The sequence below is a fragment of the Cannabis sativa genome, chromosome X (genome assembly GCF_029168945.1).
Source record: "Cannabis sativa cultivar Pink pepper isolate KNU-18-1 chromosome X, ASM2916894v1, whole genome shotgun sequence".
NCBI lineage: Eukaryota > Viridiplantae > Streptophyta > Magnoliopsida > Rosales > Cannabaceae > Cannabis > Cannabis sativa.
Window position 1 is genome coordinate 19,782,343 of NC_083610.1, and position 21,236 is coordinate 19,803,578.

A 21,236-nucleotide genomic window follows, 5' to 3' on the forward strand; every position below is an offset into this window, starting at 1 on the left:
TCAGTCCTCAATTTCACTGATACCGTGATGCTTAATAAATAAGCCAGTGAAATTAAACATACACCACTTAAAATAAGTAAGTGTCACTAAACTTGCTTAAAACATTAAGCCAACAAAATATCATTGTTATTAAGCAAATAAATTTAAAAGACAATGATCACAACAAGATATGAACTACATGCTTTCAATTCAATTATTCTCGAGAATATAACAAAGCCTAACTGAAAGCATAAACATCCAATAATAAAAATTATTGGCCCACAAAGTAGTTCATAACATCAACAAGTAAATTACATATAAATGTAATTTCAAAAGATAAAGCAAGAAACTCCCGCTAACCCAAAGGAGCAAAAGATTATAAAATGCTCATAACAAAAACATGTTTATCAAACAATATGGAACTTAATCCTTTGGTTAGGGGATCTGCAAACAACAACTTGGTCTTTCAATATTCTATCACAATGTCGCCTTTCTAGACCAAGTCTTTAATAGTGAGATACTTTATTTCCTTATATTTGGAAGCACTACTAATCTCATTATTCTTTGAAAAGAAAACAACAATACTATTATCACAATAGATTAGTATAGGAGAGGAAATAGGATCAACTAGTCGTATCTCTAAAATAAAATTCTTTAGCCACAAAGCTTGCAAAGATGCCCCATAACATGCAACAAACTCAGCATACATAGTAGATGACGTGATCAAAGTCTGTTTGACACTCTTCCAAGAAATAGCAGCACCTGCCAAGGTGAAAATATAGCCAGAAGTTGACTTTAAATCATCTACACAACCACTAAAATCTGAATCTGAATAACCAACAACTCGAAGATTGTCAACATGCTTATACACAAGCATAAAACTCTTCGTTCTTTGCAAATATCTCAAAACTTTCTTGGCTGCAACCCAATGATCATGGCCAGGATCAGATAAATATCTCCTAAGAACATCGACCATGAAAGCAATATCAGGTCTAGTGCAAACCTAAGCATACATCAAACTCCCTACTGCACTTGCATATGGGATATTCTTCATTGCTTCTCTTTTTAAGTCGTTCTTAGGACAATGTTGCTTAGTAAATTTGTCCCTTTCAAAATAGGAACGAAACCAGCTTTACACAAATCCATGTTGAACCTTTTGAGCACAGGATTATTGTAAGCTTCTTGAGGTAAGCCAAGAACTTTTCAATTCTTATCATGATGAATCTCAATCCCCAAAACTAAAGATGCCTCTCCAAGATCTTTCATATCAAAATTGGTAGATAGAAAACTTTTGGTCTCATTTAGTAATGACAAATCACTGCTGGCAAGTAAAATATCATCTACATAAAGAACAAGAAAAAATATGATGACTCCCACTGATCTTCATATAAATACACTAGTCAAACTTGTTCTCGATGAAATCCAACAGTGTCACAACCTTATCAAACTTCAAGTACCACTGGTGAGATGCTTGTTTGAGACAATAATTAGATCATTTCAATTTGCAAACTAAATTGTCATTTCCATTTTCCTCGAAGCCTTCAGATTGAGACATAAAAAATTTGCTCACTCAATTCTCCATTCAGAACAATAGTTTTAACATCCATTTGATGCAACTCTAAATCAAAATGTGCAACTAAGGCCATAATAATTCTGAATGAATCTTTAGTGGAAACAGGTGAGAAAGTTTCAGTGTAATCAATACCTTCTCTTTGAGTAAAGCCTTTAGCCACTAAGCGCGATTTAAACCTTTCAATCTGTTCCTTTTTATCCCTTTTAGTTTTTAAAATCCACTTACAACCTATTGGTTTAAAACCATCAAGTAATAGAACAAACTCCCATAAAACATTTTTCTTCATGGAGTCGATCTCATCATCCGTAGCTGCTAACCATTTTGAAGATTGTGGACTATTAAGTGCTTCACTAAAAGTGACAAGATCCACAAAATGATCAGTATCATATTCTCCTTCTCCAAGGTAAATAAAATTATCATCACACGTTATTGACATCTTTTGTCTTTGAGATCTCCATATAGGAGGTACTTCTGGAATAACCTCTATTTGTTGACCATCATTTTGAATGGCATATTCCACAATTAGATTTCTCTGACCCTCATCAACAACAAAACCTTCTTCAATAATAGGTTCCTCATCAATAATAGGACCCTCGTCATCTTAGATATTAGGAGCAATATATTCATCAGTAATGGGAGTGTTATTAACTAGAGTAAGAATAAGACTGCTATTATTATCATCTCTTGAAAAAGACATAGGAATAAAAATTCCTTTAGATGACTCCCCCATTTCAAAAGATGGTGAATGAATATTTTCAACAACATCAAAATTTAGCAGTCTGAGATTCAAAAATTTGCGTACCACGAGTAGGACAGTAAAAGCGATAGCCTTTTGATTGCATTGGATAACCAATGAAATAACAACAAACTGTAGTCGGATCTAATGTTTCAAATTAGGAACATAAATCCTTACTTCAGCTGGACAACCCCATACACGAAGATGATTTAGATTAGGCTTTCGCCCAGTCCACAACTCAAAAAAAAGGTTTTGGGAACAGATTTATTGGGAACACGATTTAAAATATAAATTGCAGTCATAAGTGCTTCACCCTATAAAAACTCTGGAAGATTTGATCTACTCATCAAGCATCTAACATATCCATGGGAGTGCGATCTCTCCTTTCAGCAACGCCATTGTACTCAGGTGAACCCGACATAGTGTACCGAACAACTATACCATTTTCTTGTAAGTACTCTGTAAAAGGCCCCATGTGTTGTCCAGATTCTGTATAACGACCATAATATTCTCCTCCACGATCAGAATGAACAACTTTGATGACTCTTCCTAATTGTTTCTCAACCTCATTTCGAAAAATTTTGAATTTATTAAGGGCGTCAGATTTTTCTTTAATTAAATAGGTGAATCCATAACGAGAAAAATCATTGATAAAAGTGATAAATACTTGTTTTTTGCACAACGTGGTGGAATAAGGTCCACTAATGTCAGTGTGGATAATCTCTTATAAAGAGTGACTATAGATAACACTCTGCTTTCTTATTTTAGTCAATTTTTCACAAGTACAATCAGCACAAGTATTCCAACCAGAAACATCAACAGGAGGAAGAATTTTAGCTAGAAGGAATCGATCAATTCTTTCTTTAGAAATATGACCCGATCTATCGTGCCATAATAATAAAGATGTTATCTTAATATAAGATTTCTTATCCACAATATTCACAACATTGAAAAAGGAAGCTAAGGAAGTCAATGATAATTTGAAAAGAATATCAGAGTAAAACTAGTTTCCAATTATTCGGAGTCAAACATAATGTCAACACTATAATTGGCAAAAAGAAAAGAAATTCATTGTTTAACTAAAAGCGGAAGCGAAACTGAATTACTTTAAAAGTAGGAATCAAGAAATTACTGTTCAAAATAATCTGAACACTAAACTGTAATTCAAGAATAAGTGTGCCAACATAGATAACATCAACTCCAACATAAGTGTCACTTTAAGCTTTGACTCCCTCTCACTTATTTGCTTGAGATCCCTTAGCCTCTGGTTGTGGTTGCTTCTTTTCATATTTTCTTTATCCTTTGCTGGGCTTGAGCCGAGAAACATAGTGTGAAGATGTATGAAAAGCTCGATGAATGATGTACGAGTCAGGAAGAGAAATATTATGATCTTTCAACTTGTACTGAACTTTAATGATTTTAAAATGAAAATTCTCACTCCTTTGATTTATCATACTGAATGGTTGTCATTGCATTCATAAGATGTCCAACTGCAGCGATTTCACTAGTGTGAAATAGTTTTTCTTTGCTTTGAAATATTCATTAGCATTTGTGGTGTTTGGCAAACCACCAAAAGATGTTCAGGAATCAAACGTTTCATAGCAATGAGACTAAGATGATTTGAATTTTTCCATTGTGCATGAAGAATTTTTTGGGCAACAATTATGATATTAGTATAAGATCAGCAGATTTTTCTTCTCGAAAGCATAAGTCCAAATCTATTATGCCTAAAGTAATTTTCACATCTCGTTTCCATGCCTTAAAGTTGGAAGCATTCAGAATTCAGATGAAAACGTTATTGTTGTTCGCAGAAAGGAGACCGCAAAATTCAAAAAATTAAAACTTGAATAAGCAATATGAGCAATGCATTAGAAAATATTGTAGAGTAAACTAGTCATTATAAACTCCCCTTTGGGGTGAGAATATAACACGCACATGATCTACCTTCATGAAGTTAACAACAAAGAAAAAATACATATCATTTAAGAATTTTATTTCCTTTGGACAAATAAATTTCTTAAAAATATGTATTAATTCAAGCAAAAAATAATAATAAATTTATACATTTAAATTATTACCTTTGGGCAAATAATTAAAATATATACATTTAATATTAACTCACTTCATGGAATGTGAACTAATATATGTAAATACTACCTTTGGGCAAGTAATTACACATATAGTCAACCAAAAGATATAATATTTTCTTCAACATGTGAAATTTGGTGATAAAACAATCATTGAAAATGAATAATTTTCAACCAAATTTCCAAAAGAGATATATGATTGCTTTTCTTATATTGATAATCAAAAAATAAAGTGTCCACCATAACACATTATTTTTGTATCAAACAATCAAGTTTTAAAATTTTAGAACAACAAATAATGGAAAAATGTGAAATAAAGAATATTGGTGGGGATTACATAGTCAAGATAAATCAAATAAGAGAGTGACTATGTCATACGGAACGAGAAGAAACCCAAAAAATTTTCTATGATTTACGGATTTTGAAAAATCATCAAAAATTATTTTTAATAATTTTTTAACTGCATAATTATCATTAAAATAATAATAATTATTAAATTGCGTCAAAAAATTAATTAAAAATCACCAAAAAATCAGAAATCAAATTCTAATAATGCTGGAAAAAAGAATCGTCGAAAACGGAGTCACGAAACTACCTCACTCTCTCTCACTCTCCGGCAGCCGCGAGTGGGCTTCGTCCCAGCGGGTTGTCTTCAACCTCCAGCAGCTTCCATGGCTGCAACATGGATCTTGTGCGACCCGGTTCAAACCCGGTCGGGTCGGGATGAAATTCCGGCCATAAAAGTGACGAAACGGAGGGGAAAAAGAGGGATTTTGATTGGTTTACAATTTCTAATAGATCTATGTCTCTAATTTCGGTTATTAATTGCTAAAAAAAATAGATCTAAAGAAAAGCTATCCAAAAAATAAAGAACATAAAAAAAAATTATTTGGATATCAATCTTGATCAAAATACAAAATTAATCATTGAAGAAGATTCATAAACAATTAAGAATGAGATATCTATAATCAATTTTAAATTAAAAACAATAAAATCAAAAAACACAAATTATAATTTCATATTATAATTATATAAACCCTAAAACTTTAAAGTTAAAATTCTCTTAATATACACAATGATTTCATGCATGTAATATATCAATAGAACGAGAATTTGATGATAAACAAAACCCCTAAAGTTTTAAGATTTAAGAACAAAAAAAATCAACATAAAATAATAACGAAATTCATATGTAATTATGGATAATTAACATATGCAAATTAATTATACTAATTATAGGTTCTAAATCATATACAATAGGCAATCTGATACCACATGTTAGATAAATTAACAATTAACCCAAGATCTATTTGTATATAACATAGAACACAATAATAAGATATAATAATTAGGTATGTGTACCTGATTGATCCATAGCAATTATCTCTGATTGATCCACAAAGCGATTACTCCAATTTGATAGTGCAATACTATCAACTAAGTCTTCCTCCCTAGATCTCTAAATCAGAAGCAGTTTATTTTATCTGATTATCAAAAGGTATACAATTGTGATGAGACAATATGTATTTATAGAGTTAGGGAGGGGACTTAGCTACAAAACCACTAGTTGACCTGGGCTCGCTCATCAAAGGCTTCAGTTAACTAGAAAAGCCCACACTTCTGCTTCACCTAGACTTTACACACAGATGCTAAGCCCATTAACAATTGATCACCAACAACATGGGCTAACACAGCAAAGAACTATCCAATCAACCCAAGTTTTAATAAAACCAATAAAATTTAATGTAAGCCCAAATAAAAAGTCTAACAAAAATTTCTTTATATTAATCCAATTACTATTCATCCATCTCGATCGCTCTTAACGCTACTTTGCAAATATTTTTACAATATGAAGAACACTCCGAGAAGAAGAATATCTCTACTTAGCATTTTTTTTTTAAAAAAGATGGATAAGAATGATAACTCACATTCAACGATAAATAACCTTCTTAGTCAGCATAATCGTTTAAATGATAAAGACAAAAAGTAGTTGGGTAGTTATTAGATATCTCATATGCATATAAATGAAACGTGGGAAATGACCACGTTTCATGTGCAGTTGTAAGAGAATAGATCTCAATAAAAGTAATTACCAACGCATACACCTATAAATAGGGGCAAAATTCTTTAGAAAAAGGGACACCAAATTGAGAGAAAATACTATTATTTACTTTTATTGAGATTTATACTTTGTATTCAAATAAATATCCCAATAAAAAAGACTTGTAGAGTATATAGATTTTAACTACAAAATCTCGTAAAATATTTAGAGTTTATTTATTATTATTATTATTATTATTATTATTAAATTCTGTAGTAAAGTATTTCAAGAATCTGGAGTAATCTACAACTATGTTCTTATTGCTCTATGTGGATTATATGACATGCTCATTATGAGCAAAGACAAATCTGTGATCAAAAGTGTCAAAGTCAAGCTCAAGAGATAATTCGAGATGAAGGATTTTGGACTAATTCAAAAGATCATTGGTATTGAAGTTTCAAGGAACATGAAGGAAGGGACAATCAACTTAAAGCAGTCTGGGTACATAAAGAAAGTTATTCAGACGCTCAACATGGAAGATGCAAAGAGTAGATCCTTTCTGTTAGGCAGAACATTTGTTTTATCGAAGGAACAGTATCCAAATAGTGTGAAAGAGAAAGAGAAAATGAAGGATGTACCCTATGCAGTAAAATTTTAGGATGTTTAATGTACGTGATGGTGAGCACCAGACCAAACATAGCTCATGCTCTAAGGATCCTAAGTCGATTCATGTCCAATCCAGGCATCGAATATTGGAAGGTCCTCAAATGGTTATTAAGGTACTTAAAAGGCACTTGGGATTATAGTCTGACCTATGAAAAGCAAAAGGAGAATTGGAATTGAAAGGGTTTGTGGATGCTAACTATGCCTCGAATAGAGATACCAGAAAATTAACCACTTCTTACGTTTTCATGACAAACCAAAATTGTATATGCTGGAAGGCCCAGTTACAGTCAGTAGTTGTCTTTTCCACCATGAAAGCAAAATTTATGGTTATCACAGAAGCATTTAAGGAAGCGTTATGGCTTCGGGGAATTTTGTTCAAATTGAAATAACTGAGAAGAGGAGTGATTGTGTACTCGGAGCCAGTCATCCATCCATCTTTGCAAGAACCCGATTTATCATGAAAAGAGCAAATATATAGACATAAGACTCTACTGGATTAGAGAGAAGATAGATGAGGGATTGATTGAATTAGAGAAGGTCAGAACAGAAGATAATCATGCTGGTGTTAAGATTAATGTCTTAACAGTAAATAAGTTCAAGCATTGCTTGGACGCTTGATCAATCTTAGAAGTTAGTATACTAAGATATTTGGAACACCAACCATGATGGATGCATTCTTTCTTCATCACAGTCAATATTTCAATTTGAAAAAACTAGGTGGAATTTGTGGTATAGTTCCTCTAAATGAAAAGGTCTCCGTAGGTTTTTCGTCTTCCTAGAAAGCTAGTTGTCTCTCGAAAGGGCTTTCTCGGAAGGCCTTTGTGTCCATCCACTAGGAATGTTCAAGAAAGCTAGTCTTCCTCTGGAAAGGAGTTGCGGATGGCTAGTTATTTTCTCCTAGAATGGAGTCTTGGATAGTCGACTTCAATTGTCTCTCTTCCTATCTGGGAAGACCCTTGAGCGTGTGCTTCAATTCATAGTCCTGAAAGCGTTCGCTTCATTCGGGAGCACTATAACTTAAGTTGACGTGGAGATTCTATAACGAGTAGATTGTTAAGTTTATTAAGTCGTAACTAATTTAACAACTTAGCACATGTAGCTACCGAGTTTAGAATCTATATCCTAGATTTATAAATTACAACCAACACCTATCATTTTGAGGAATATAAAGTCAGATGAGTTTCGAGAGATGATCTTTAGAAAAAAAAGATTAAGAGGTGATCCCAATATAACATTGGATCATAAATTTAGCACTATATATGTTGAAAATGTTAAGTATTGACAATATTTAATAGCATAATTATAAAATATCTTTAACATAAACATTGTGGTGTTTTTCTTTTCTTTGATAGATACATAAACATTGTGGTTGTTCCTTATCGTCATGTGATATAAGCACTCGTGGCTTTCCTTTTCATCTTTAGCCATCCCATATATAAAGCCAGCTTGGATGAGATAGTAACATATATATATGGTGAGGTGACCCCATGAAAAAAAAGAATGTTTCTATCGAAAAGTACTATGTTTCTTAAGAAAACAAGTATTGACAAATGTATTGATCAGAAAACAGGGATCGATGTTCATCAAATTAATGGTCCATACCATGACATATCATATCAAAATATACAGTTTGAAGTTCTTTATTGCCATATAGCTACACATTGTATTTTTTATTTATTTATTTATTTTTTATTTTTTTTTTCACTCAAACTGTATCATAAGTAAGATATGAAATTTAAATTTCATAATTATAATATAATATAGACTTCACTTTCACCTCATTAATAGGAAAATACAAAATTTTTATTTGTTTTTCATATAAGGCTACAAGCTTTTAGGCTTCATTTCATAAGTATTCTTAATACTATAAAATATCTTAAGGATGATAGTGGGAATATTATTAATAAACAAGATGATATTGTTGCTTCAATTACTTCTTATTTTTCTATTTTTTTTTTTCTTTTTAGGGCAGTGAGATTGAATTTGTTGCTTCAATTTTTTTTTCTTTGGGTCTTGGCCTCGAGGAGTCTGATGTTAGTCTCCTTACTCAGGCTTCCACTGCCTATGATAAAATTATGGGTTTTAGATAGTTTGAATGCTTATTTTCATCAAAAGAAGTAATCCGTGTTGGGGGTTGATTTTACTAATGCTATTTTGAGAGTTGATTTCTCTAATGTCAACTCTACTTTGATTGTTCTTATAAGAAGCAGCATGCTAATACTCTTAAAGATTGTAAACTAATAAATTTTTGTACTACTTTCTATAAGGTTATTTTAAAAAATTTAGCTAATAGACTTAAGATAGTTCTTTCTAAGGTCATTTCTTGTTTTCAAAGTATTTTTATTTTAAAAAGAGTTATTTATGATAATATTCTTATTGCTAATGAGCTTGTCCATGCTATTAGCAACATAAGGGTTGGTAAGAGAGGTTGAACTGCTTTAAAACTGGACATGACTAAGGCTTTTGATAGAGTACAAAATATTATGTTTCATTTCAACTTCCATTTTAGTTTTGTTTCTTTAATTATGAATGCCTCTCTACTACTACAATTTCTTTCTCTGTTAATAGTCAGGTCAAAGGCCATGTTAGGTCTACTGGGGTCTTAAGCAGGGTGACCATAGATACCCTTATTTATTCATTCTCTGCTATGAGGGGCTTTCTGCTATTCTTAGGGACTTTCAACATAGGAGTCCTCTTAGGGGTATTGCTATCTCTAAGAATGCTCTTCCTATAACTCACCTTCTTTTTACTGATGATAGCATCCTCTTTTATTCTGCGGATCAAAATTTTTGCGATGCTCATTTTGCTATATCTTCTATTCTGTTTTCTCCTAATACACATAATAATATCATAAACCTATTTTTTAGAACCTTTGACCTCGAGAATAAGCCTTTTATAACAAAGTACCTTGGGTTGCCTCAATGTCTTTTTAAATCTAAGTACATGGCTTTTGCTTTTCTTAAGGATAAAGTTTTGTCCATTATCCATTAAAGGTACCATAAATGGCTCTTGAAGGCTAGTAAGGAAACTCTGATAAAGGTTGTTTTTCAGGCTATTCCTTCTTATGCCATAGCTTATTTCTGAATACCTACCAAGATTTGTAAAGAAAATGAAGCTCTTTTGTCTAGATTTTGGTGGAGGTCTTCAAAGCCACTTGTTCGCTGTCAAAAGAATCCTCAGATAATATATGTTGATGGAACTCTTCATTATGATCTTCATCTCACCAAGCCTCAAAATTTTGAAATAAGGCCTATTGTGATGATGACTAGACCACTGATATTGATGATAGAAGATCCACCTCAGGTTTTGCCATCTTCTTTGGACCAAATCTCATTACTTGAAAGTCTCAAAAACAACACACAATATCCAAATCCAGCACAAAAGCTAAATACAGAAGTCTAGCTAATGTTGTTGTTGAACTTGCCTGGCTTCAATCATTATTCTCTAAGCTTTACATACAACTGTCTCATCCTCCAACTATTTGGTGTGACAATCTTAGTACTGTTTTGCTCACTGCAAATCCAGTTCTTCATGTTCGCGCCAAACACATTGAGCTGGATTTATATTTTATAAGAGAGAAGGTTCAAAATCACCAAATTGTTGTCAAATATGTTCCAGCAACTGATCAACTAGCAGATGGCTTCACCAAGGCAATATCGAATCAAAGCTTCTGTCTTTTTCGAACCAAACTCACCATTGTCGATGCCTCCAATGCTGAGTTTGCGGGGGAGTGTTAAGAGTTGACAGTTGTACTTTTCTATTTTGTTAGTTAACTAATCAACTGTTTCAGTTAGTTAGTTAGTTAGCATTTTGTTACAACTAATCTTGTTTAGTTGATGTAGCTCGTGTATGAATTGTACAACTGTCATAATAACACTCGAGTTCTTTCATGAAATCTTTCCTCACTCTCTCTTTTCTCTGTCTTTAGTTTCTTTTACTATGCTTTGTTCTTTGTTCATACTCGAACAACAATGTCAAGGAGATTCAACTCTCCTAACAGAGAAACATTTTATGGGATAGGGACTTATTGAAAAGAGAACTTGTATGGAAGTGGGGAATGAAAGTAAAAGTGAGGAAATATATATCTCTTATAGTAATGTAGTCCTTAAATCATATTCTATTCAATTTTATCATGAAAAAAGTGACGCAATAAATGATAGTTGATAAATAGATACAAATTAAAATCATTTCATCTTTTTTACTTTAATAATTGATGAACTAAAACTAAAATATAAATTATTATAAATAAAGAAAAAGTCTTTTATTTCATTATTCGTTAACATAAAAAGTAGATAACAATTAATTTGCATTCATTTATCGATTACCATCTATTACTAAACTCATTTCACCATAAAATTAAATAAAACGTGAGAAGAATTACGTTATTGTAAAAGTTATATTTTGAAATGTGTAACATCCCCGCTTCAAGCCTCCATTGAGTCTTTACACCCATAGAATAATAGCTCTTATACACGAGTACGCCACTCTGGCTGCTTCTTGGATTGACAACTGACCCTACAAACCAACACGAGTGTTTCCAGCGTGCTTTGTCCTCACTCGCACGCTTCCTGGGAAAACTTCCCAAGAGGTCACCCATCCTGAAATTACCCCAGGTCAAGCACGCTTAACTGTAGAGTTCTTTCATGATGGGCTATCGAAAAACAAAATGCACCTTGTTGATATAGGTAGTACCAATCAATAAATTTAACCTCTCGTCAACTGTGTAGTCCCATACCTACACAATCTCAGAATCATCCACTTGACCTTCCTTAGGCGATGTGAGATTGCACAGCTTACCTGATATTTCCTCTTACGGATCACAGAACTACTTACAAAATGTATTATTAACCAATCATATATGTAAAAAATTCAGGGCCTAAAATACTAATTATTCATAGAGAAATGCTATAAGGCACCATTGGTGCTTAGCACCCTCTTATGTGCCAATATCGCTATTGGGTCAACTAAGTATTGAGTCCTATATAATTTAATATAATAATTTTTAGAGAGTACATCTAGTGAATCGCAAGGCGACATGTTTAGAGGTGCTAATTACCACGGGTGCCCAATAGGGGTGGGCTTCCGATCCAATCCAATTTTTTTCTTCTCATCCGATCCAATTCAATTAGTAATTAGATTTGAAAAATTATCATCCAATCCAATCTAATTACTAATTGGATTGGATTGGTTTTTTAATTGAATATCTAATTACATACCTAAATTTTAATATTAACATAAAAATATGAAGAAAAATACGTAAAAATTAAATATCACCATTTATATAAGTTTTATACTCCATAATCATACAATTGTTACAATGTAATGCACCTAAAAGTTTTAAATAATTAAAACAACAACATTTCTAAGTAATAAAATAGAACAGAATATCATAAAAATAAATACACAAAACAATCAAGTGTTACAAATTCAACACAAAAGAAACCCTAATAAAAATATAGTTAATATATATTATATTTTTAATTATATAAATAAATATAAATATTTTTTTAACATATGTAAATATAATTGGAATTGATCGATTTTTAATTGGATTTTGAGATTGACATCCAATAACCTATCCAATCTAATTAGAATCAAACTTTTAGCATCCAATCTAATTATAATTAGATATCCAATTTTTTGTAATTGGATTAGATTTGATCGGTTCGATTCAATTAAATCAGATTGGATGTTGCCCACTTCTTCATTCATATTATCAAGACAAAAACGACATCGTTTGATGTTTAGTTTTTCATCATTAATAATAATATTATTATATTTTTGTTTGGCAATTGGTGGTTGTGGTTAGATTAGAGTCAAATTAAGAAAAAACAAAGAGAATTGGATTGGAGAATGGAGAGTTGTGAGGACTGAGGAGGAGAGTGGTCATTGGTTCTTCCATCCATGGCCATGGCAACTCTTACTCCTTTCCTCTCTTCCTCTTCTCTCTCTCTTCTTCCTCCTCCTTCTCTAACCTTCCCTCTCCGCCATTATCCGACTCCCACTCTTACTTCCACAAAATCACGCTCTCTCCTTCTCGCTTCTCATCACCATGACCTCAGCTCCAATGCCCGCTCTCCTCGAATTCAATCCTCCAAGGTTCTTCTTCCTAATCCTTTACTTTTTAAAATCATTTTTCGTGTTGTATTGGATTTGATTGTTCCTAATTCTTTTTTCAGAAATCGATTCTCTCTAATTTGATTCATGAGATTGAACCATTGGATGTGAGTCTTATTCAGAAAGATGTTCCACCAGCTACTGTTGATGCTATGAAAAGAACCATTTCGGGCATGTTGGGTTTACTTCCATCTGATCAATTTCAAGTTCTTATTGAGTCTTTGTGGGAACCTCTTTCCAAGCTTTTGGTTTCTTCTATGATGACTGGGTATGCTCAATTCTCTTTGTCTCAATTCAATTAACGTTTTTAACTTCTTATTGAATGTGGGTTTTTTTCTTTTTCTCTTCCATTGTAGGTATACTTTACGAAATGCAGAATATAGACTTTGTCTGGAAAGAAATATGGATGATTATGAAGAAATCCTTGAAAACCAGAAGCTTAAAATATGTAGGTTTGACTTACAAGGAATGTTGCTTGATAGTGCTAATATAATCAAATTAGCAGGAAAAGATGAACCCATGTCCAAATCTGAAGAAACCTTTGTAGAACCATCTGAGAATCTTGAAATTCAAGATGTTGGTGATATGTCCCCTGAAGCTCAAGAATATGTTCGTCAGTTACAGTCTCACTTATCGTCAGCTAAAAAGGTATGTCGAATTCAAAGACTGGAAAATCTTAACTTATATCCATATTTCATTGGTTTTACTCTCTGATTTAGTTCAAATCGGTAGAATTCTAATTGTTTATAGCCATACATATGTAGGATTTATATGAACATGAAAACTTGAAAATTTTGTTCCTTCTGTCAGGTTAGTATTTTTACTAGTATTTCCCACTGAAACTTAACAACATACTTGAGTTTTCTGTATGGACTTCTTGTGTTGTGTTCATATACTTATTAAAATTGTTTGTCTTTGTGTTTTTATTTAATGGACCCTCTAAGCAGAATGATGTTACAGTATAGTTTAGATTACAGTTTGTACTTTGTAGTGCAGTGCAGTATGATATAGACTGTATGGTGTTGGTCATCGACTCATCATATAATTGTGAGGTTTCAATTGGTTTATGTTAAAACAATTATCTGTCCGCTACAATATTTGGCAAATGCATTGTGTGTCTTTGCCTTGTTTGTATGCACTTAAGAATTGGTAAATTTCCTTATAGATGTGAAACATGGTTGGGTTAATTTTTTGATGGTATTTTTTGTCAGATAAATATCTTTATTTTACATTGTGCTAATTGAGTTATGCTCTGGTTATCTACTACAATATTTGGTAAGTGCATGTGCCTATATGTTTATGCAATTAAATTATCTAACTATAAGGTGGCGTTTGGTTGGAGGTAATGAAATGGAAAGGAAATAATTTTTATTCCATTATTTTGTTTGGTTGTATTTTAAAGTGTTGGAATATTATTTTAATGGAATGACTGTTTTATTATTTTGATAGAATGACTATTTCATTTTGAAGTGGAAGAAAAGACTATTTCAATGCAAGATGAAAAAAATCTAATAATTTTTTTATTAATTTTTTTATGCATTTTAAATTTAATTTGATTTCATTCCTATTCCTAATTTTTCAAATGTCTAATTGGTATATTTTTTTTACCATCAAATATTTGTGTTATTGTCAGATAAATTGAAAATGCCTTCATTGGCTCAATAACTTGGGTCCAAAATAATCATTGATTTGGCTTTTGTTCGTTTTTAAAACACTTAGTGGATAAAATTATGAATCATAACATGTGTTCTTAGTTCTTCTTCATTTTTTTGGTTTTTAACCTAGATCTAGAAGTTCACTTTCTACCAATCAAAGTACATGTATTGCTCTCCATGTCTTTCCTTTTGCATTACCCTGATAATATTGTAAATTGGGATTCTCACTATTCTTAATTCATTATTATTTGTTTATGTTTTTTCTTCTCTGAAGGAACTCCATGAAGTTAAGAGGAGAACTGCTGCTCTTCAGATGCAACAATTTGTTGGGGAAGAAAAGAATGATTTATTGGATTATTTAAGATCACTACAACCAGAAAAGGTATCACTAGTTTGTTTTATTTCAATCCAATCTTTAATGGAGTTTAGTATCTTCAATTGCTGTTTTCATCTAGTGGGTGTTGTTGTACTCATCAATCTAGTAATTATTGTAAATCCAATTTATGTACTGTGTTTTGCTCAGTTTATGGAAAGCCTAATAGGAACTTGGTATTTAGGGGCTCTTACGTGGAATGTTAAATGTGAAACTGATAAGCTGATTGAGCAAAATAATATGGGTGTAGAAAGTAGAAAATCTCTGATAATTTGAGTGTTTGAATGTTCTTAGTTCATCTTGTGAGAATTTTGACCTCTCTAACAGAAGTTTTAGTAGGTTACAAAATAAGATCATACCCCATTTCTCCTCGTAGTTGTTTCATCTTCATCCTTGAATGCATGATAATACATTTAATTGAAGAAAACACAAAGGCTAACTTTAATTAGCCCTCCGTCGTTCTTCATATCCACCAGTCGCATCAGTGTTATGTACAACGAATTTTATTGAATAAAGTTCTAATGCCGCCTGTATCCCTCCATCTCCACCGGTCTGTCCGTGCTAGTATGTATCTTGACATTTTTTTCCTTATTATTTTTTAGTCTAATTTATGACACTGGTTTATAGGAATGAGGTGTGGCTTTTGGTTTACTGTTGGACTGCTTTGTGCAAATTATATCAGGTTACAGCAACTTCTACTTTTTAATGAGATTGGCATGGTTGTTTCACAATATTTATCCTCATAAATTATCTCTTGGATATAAAGTTTTGAAATCCTTGATGTGTTTGCCACTTACAGTATGTTAAATTTCTAGTTATGCTTAATTTGCTTTGCATGGTCTTCAATTTTTCTCAAATACTGACATAGATCTTCTGTCTACACAGGTGGCGGAGTTATCGGAGCCTACATCCCCTGAATTGAAAGAAACAATCTACTCTGTTGTGCATGGTCTTCTCGCAACGCTTTCTCCTAGAATGCATTCCAAGGCGCCTCCTGTTTCAGAGAATTCCTCAACAGGAACAGCAAATGTTGAGAATGGAGATTGTGCTGAAATTGTGGAAAATACTTCCATTCAATTTCAGCCCCTTATTTCATTGACTCGCGATTATCTGGCCCGACTCCTGTTCTGGTTAGGCCAGCTCCTTTTGCTATTTTCCCATTCCACCAATAATTTATCATTTGAACTTGATCCCAAATTACTAATCATGATGTTTCACCAATCTTACTGTAATTTCTTACACTTTCAAAGGGCACAATCTGTGTGAATGTTTTTGTGTTGTGACCTGGTTTATGTTTTCATGTGTTAAGGTGCATGTTGTTGGGACATTACCTAAGGGGACTTGAGTATCGAGTGCAACTAATGGAACTTCTAGTCCTTACAAACGACTCTGAAAGTGATGCCTCTGATGGAGCTCAAGCTGCTTAAAGTTTTGGAGTTGCTTCATTCCATGTGTATATACATTTACCTACTCAATAATACATGTAAAAATATAATATTTTTTTTTAAGTGGTGTAAGCCAATGTGCGCTGCAATTTATGTTTTATTTTGCAAAAATTATTAAACCACGATCCAGATTTCATTTATACTACATAATTTTTCTTAAATTACAAATTAGCCTTCCCTGAAAAAAAATGTTAATGTCTTCAATGGAGCACTCCCATAACCCTCTTTACTATATCAATTAAAATATATCACAAAAATTTCAATTTATTTTAGTTTCTTTATAATACATTATTAAAAATTTTAGATAAATGTAGATCATAAAAGAAGTTTTAAATGAATGAGTCTAGGGGATAATGAATTTTTAGTATGGTTTCTTTAAATATTTTAGAACATCTCACGTGAGTGTATTAGTCAAGTCCCCAAATTATTTAATAGCACTTTTTTAATTTATTCTACTTTTGAATATTTTTAATTTTATAAAAATTATAATAAATTAAATTAATTTTTTTATATTAAAAAAACTTAATTTTTTTGTTTGAATCCAACCATAAACATCAGATTTCAATTTTTATCCAATTTCATCCCAATGCAAAGAACATAGAAGTTTAAATCTCAACACATCGGTTAATTCCACAATATAGACTAGTGTGTCAATTAAATTAGCAAATAATACTCATTATGAGAAAGCTAGAAAAGATAACTCAAATACAAAACTTCACACCATTTTGATAACATCAACCCAAAACTTGCAATAACATTATCTTGTATCATTCCTTCATCGAGTGAAAATGTATAGCATTTAATCAATATAATAGTTTACTCTGAATCTGATGAATCTGGGTTTGTACTCTGCCGAACACTCCTCCTCGTAGACTTAGATGAATTATGCGATGATTCACCTTCAAAAAAGATTACTTTGGATTTCGCCAACCTCTCTTCTAGTTCATCTGTGCTGAACCCATCTGTTCCACCAAGCTCATCAAATCCCACCTAAGAATACACATTAAAACCATCAAAATGTCAAAAGAAATTCAACAAAGTAAATATCTGTATGACCAGTGAACTGTTTTATGTAGTAACATACCACATAATCATCCACTTTGGTGTTCTTTATGAGGGCGAGTGTTGGCAGAACAACTATCTTTAACTTCTCGGACAAGAATGGGCTTTTCTCAGCATTTATTTTCACAAAACGAGTCTCTATATGCTGCTTTGATAATATACTCAAGTGCTTGTCCATCACCTACAAATAAACTGTAAGAATCACTTGTCTTTTTCTGTTTCTTTCTTTAAAATTTTATTTTTAACAACACATAAGAATATTCCATGGAACAAGAAAGATTTTAGTAGCATATAGAGAACAGTTGAATACATTATGCTTAAATGGTTTAACTACAGATTTCTTCTTTATATTATAATTTCTCAAAGGAGAAAAGACAGTTTAAGAATTGGCTACCAAAATCCACTTCTTAATCCATTCTACCTGTAATATCAGATCATCTCCCTCGAATGCACATCAGTATAAATCCTACATTCAACCACAAAAAATCCCCCCTATATGTTCGTATAATAGCAAGCTACTGAGTTCATTCACTGCCAACTTATATAGTTCACTAGTTTAATTTTAGAAACCAGGAACCATAAATGAGAAAGAAAACTATCGTTTATGTTGATCTATATCAAATTCTAACAACAAAGTCTAATAACATTTGGCCAAGAAAACCCTAAACAGCATGGATTTGTGCTTTAATCATTAAAATGAAAGAAAATTACCTTGCAAGGCCAATTTTCGCGGTAGAAATGACAGACAACGCGATCGCTAGCCTTAACGACGGTGAAGAAGTCCTTCTCGGAAGGGATCTCGGAGTAATCGCCATGGCCGAGGGCGATCCAACGGCTACGCTTCTCCGCCATCTTCTTCATCTGCTGGAGCCTCCGCTCCCTCAGCACCTCTATATCGTCAGTGTCGAGCCGATCCAATGCCGCGATCTCATCATCGATCTTATCCTCAACCGCCTTCACCACCGTCAACACCTGCTTCTCCAGTATCTGTTCCGCCACCAAAAAAAAAAATTGAAAAAGAAAACCATGAATTGTATGCACAATTATGTAGCTATGTGATTGTGAATTGCACAAAATTGATCAAAGGAAACTACCTCCTGAACCTTGTTCTCCATTGATGATGAAGATTCAGTGATTCAGTCTCACAGGTTTTGGTTTTTGTTTTTCAAATGCAAATATATTTGAAAATGAATAATATCATGAGTCACTGAGCCATATGTTTCTGTCGCTCCACACGACGCCGTTTAGTTACATCTTACTTACATGGGCTGCTTGTTCTGCATGAGCGGGTTCGTTTCATCACGACCCGGCCCAAATATATTTCATTTGATTTTTCTTTTCTCTTTTTTAATGTTAAATCCTTATCTTATAGGTTAGCAAAAAAAATCTTATGATATTGATTAATATTTGTCAAAAGCTCTATGTTTATGGTTTTATTTTTCTATATTATTTTAAGAATTTGTGTGTGTTTAATATTTCTTTAAGGAATTTAATATTTTTAAACTATTTTTTGTATTTTTATAAAAATCTATATAGAAACTTACATTGTAACAACCTAACTTCTAATTAAAATTCATATAGCAACTCACGTAAAAATTACCAAAGTAATTATTTGAGTAATTAAAACTGTAAATTTAAAAAAAAAAATTAAAAATAATATATAAAAAATTTCTTTTTTTAATTAATATTTTAAAAAATAAAAATAAAATTACGGTGTTAGTTTTTGAAATTTTGTTTTAATTCTTATTTTTAATTGTTTATTTCTTTCAGAATCATTTCTTATTATGCCTATTATTATTTTTATATCATATAATTTATATTTTAGTATATATTTTTTTTTTTATCTTACTAAGTTTACAATTTTTTTTTTTTTGTTTTAATTATATGCATTTTTTTCTTTTTTAACTTTTCTTTCTTCCTCTTTACTTTTTCTCCTCCCTACTTTACTTAGTTTTGGTCTAAATTAAGGTGTTTATGTTATGGGGTTTTTACACTACATAATAAATATTTTAACTTTTTTACTTTTTTTTATTGTGGGACAGAGTTTTTTTCAAAAATATTATATATTGTATTAAGTTTTTACAATTGTTCCACGATTATTTTTTAGCTCTTTTAACTATTGTTTTAATTGTTTTATTTTGTTATTTTACAATTGTTTTATAATAGACAGTACTTTTATAAAAAATTCTATGTGACAGTAAAATTATAAACGTTTACCTAAAATCTAATATTTTTATAAAAACTCATTGTTTTATCATTTTATTTTCTCCTTCACTTATTTTTCATTTTCTTTGGGGTAATGCACATAAAAGGTCGATTAGGTATTGTGTATATATATATATATACTAGGTGAATGTACGTGCCGAGTCACGTATTGCTAGTTTCATTTAAGATTTTGGTCTTTTTAAGATTTTGAATGTATTTTATTTTTAAAGATTGCAAATTTTTTGTGAAAAAATTAAATATTTATATTTGAAATATTATTTAATAATGTATTAAAAATAATATTAGTGTAATTATAAAATTGTAAATAAATTTATTATTGGAGTAGTAGATTATTCTATTTAGTTCTTTTTTTAACATAGCATTGTAATGTAAGTTTATATCTATAAATATTCTGTAAAGTGTTAATATTATATGAACATCTCCCTTTATAAAGCTAAAAAGTGGGTCAATGACAGAAGTGGTATATCTGCAATCACACAAAGATACAATTGGTATTTCTGCTTCCTATGCTTATCCAGAGAAAATATTAGATTAATTTTAATATATAAAGATTTTTCTTTTTTAAAAAATAAATAAAAAAAATTATTAATATTTTCCCAAGATAAGTTTGTTAGAGAGATATGTGGTTTAGATGATTTTTTTTTAATTTAAAAAGAGATTATTAATATTTAAAAGATTGTTTAATTTTTGGGTTTAATTATATTGGGTTTATTTGTTAACGGGAGATGAAACCTAATCGTTAAATTTAACAGTATATTCGTAAGTATATATATGTATATCTATATATTTAGCTTTTTTATTATGCCTTCTTTTTGTGGGGTAATTAGAATACTTTTATATATATATATAAATATTGTACATATTAATTATTTAAGAAAATAATTTATTTTACATGTGTATAAAATAAAAAAAAAATACATTTACAATAAATTATTTAAATCATGTTTTTAACTTGTTAAACTATGTTTAAATTTTTTAAAATTAATAAAATATTTTAAATAATTATATTAATGTACACTGTCATATAAAAAATAAAACTAAAATTATCTAAAATGTGGAAAAAAATATGCATTGGTGCTACTAATTTCCATGTTATTATTATTGATTGTACAAACTAATTTGCAAAGTGCAAAAGGATTATTTACACTGATAACAAAATAAATAAAATATGTGTGTCGTCTTATAAATTATTATGTTAAATTATATGAGACTCTTATTTAATTAAATCAATAATAATATTAATACGTGTTAGCATTAATATGTAGTTGGCAAAACA

At 31.1% G+C, this 21,236-nt stretch overlaps 2 protein-coding genes across 5 annotated transcripts; one reads left to right on the forward strand and one right to left on the reverse strand.

The window, feature by feature from the left end:
• The first annotated feature begins 12,876 nt into the window (after positions 1–12,876).
• On the forward strand, positions 12,877–16,812 carry LOC133032567 (uncharacterized). Of its 4 annotated transcripts, none has more exons than XM_061106552.1 (6): positions 12,877–13,181; positions 13,262–13,467; positions 13,556–13,847; positions 15,129–15,236; positions 16,113–16,357; positions 16,537–16,812. In XM_061106552.1, the coding sequence occupies exons 1-6, from the start codon at positions 12,987–12,989 to the stop codon at positions 16,652–16,654; spliced, it is 1,164 nt and encodes a 387-aa protein (XP_060962535.1). In that variant the 5' UTR covers positions 12,877–12,986; the 3' UTR covers positions 16,655–16,812. The 4 variants fall into 4 exon arrangements, with proteins under 4 accessions (XP_060962535.1, XP_060962536.1, XP_060962538.1 ...); XM_061106553.1 differs by having other exon boundaries at positions 12,881–13,181; positions 13,322–13,467; XM_061106555.1 differs by having other exon boundaries at positions 12,881–13,181; positions 15,129–15,364; positions 15,450–16,812.
• A 436-nt stretch (positions 16,813–17,248) lies between these two features.
• LOC133032568 (thioredoxin domain-containing protein 9 homolog) lies at positions 17,249–18,989 on the reverse strand. Its single transcript, XM_061106556.1, has 4 exons — positions 18,829–18,989; positions 18,446–18,721; positions 17,757–17,915; positions 17,249–17,662 (listed from the first exon to the last, which is right to left on the reverse strand). Exons 1-4 carry the CDS (start codon positions 18,847–18,849, stop codon positions 17,489–17,491), a joined length of 630 nt encoding a protein of 209 aa, XP_060962539.1. The 5' UTR covers positions 18,850–18,989; the 3' UTR covers positions 17,249–17,488.
• Between the last annotated feature and the right edge of the window lie 2,247 nt (positions 18,990–21,236).

Bases quoted from the DNA above. Each gene is read 5' to 3' on its own strand.
- LOC133032567 (XM_061106552.1), top strand. From the start codon at position 12,987: ATGGCCATGGCAACTCTTACTCCTTTCCTCTCTTCCTCTTCTCTCTCT. The intron at 13,182-13,261 runs GTTCTTCTTCCT...TTCTTTTTTCAG, and splicing joins CTCGAATTCAATCCTCCAAG to AAATCGATTCTCTCTAATTT. The intron at 13,468-13,555 runs GTATGCTCAATT...CTTCCATTGTAG, and splicing joins GTTTCTTCTATGATGACTGG to GTATACTTTACGAAATGCAG.
- LOC133032568 (XM_061106556.1), bottom strand. From the start codon at position 18,849: ATGGAGAACAAGGTTCAGGAG. The intron at 18,722-18,828 runs GTAGTTTCCTTT...GTGGCGGAACAG, and splicing joins TGGAGAACAAGGTTCAGGAG to ATACTGGAGAAGCAGGTGTT. The intron at 17,916-18,445 runs GTAATTTTCTTT...GTTTATTTGTAG, and splicing joins GCGAAAATTGGCCTTGCAAG to GTGATGGACAAGCACTTGAG.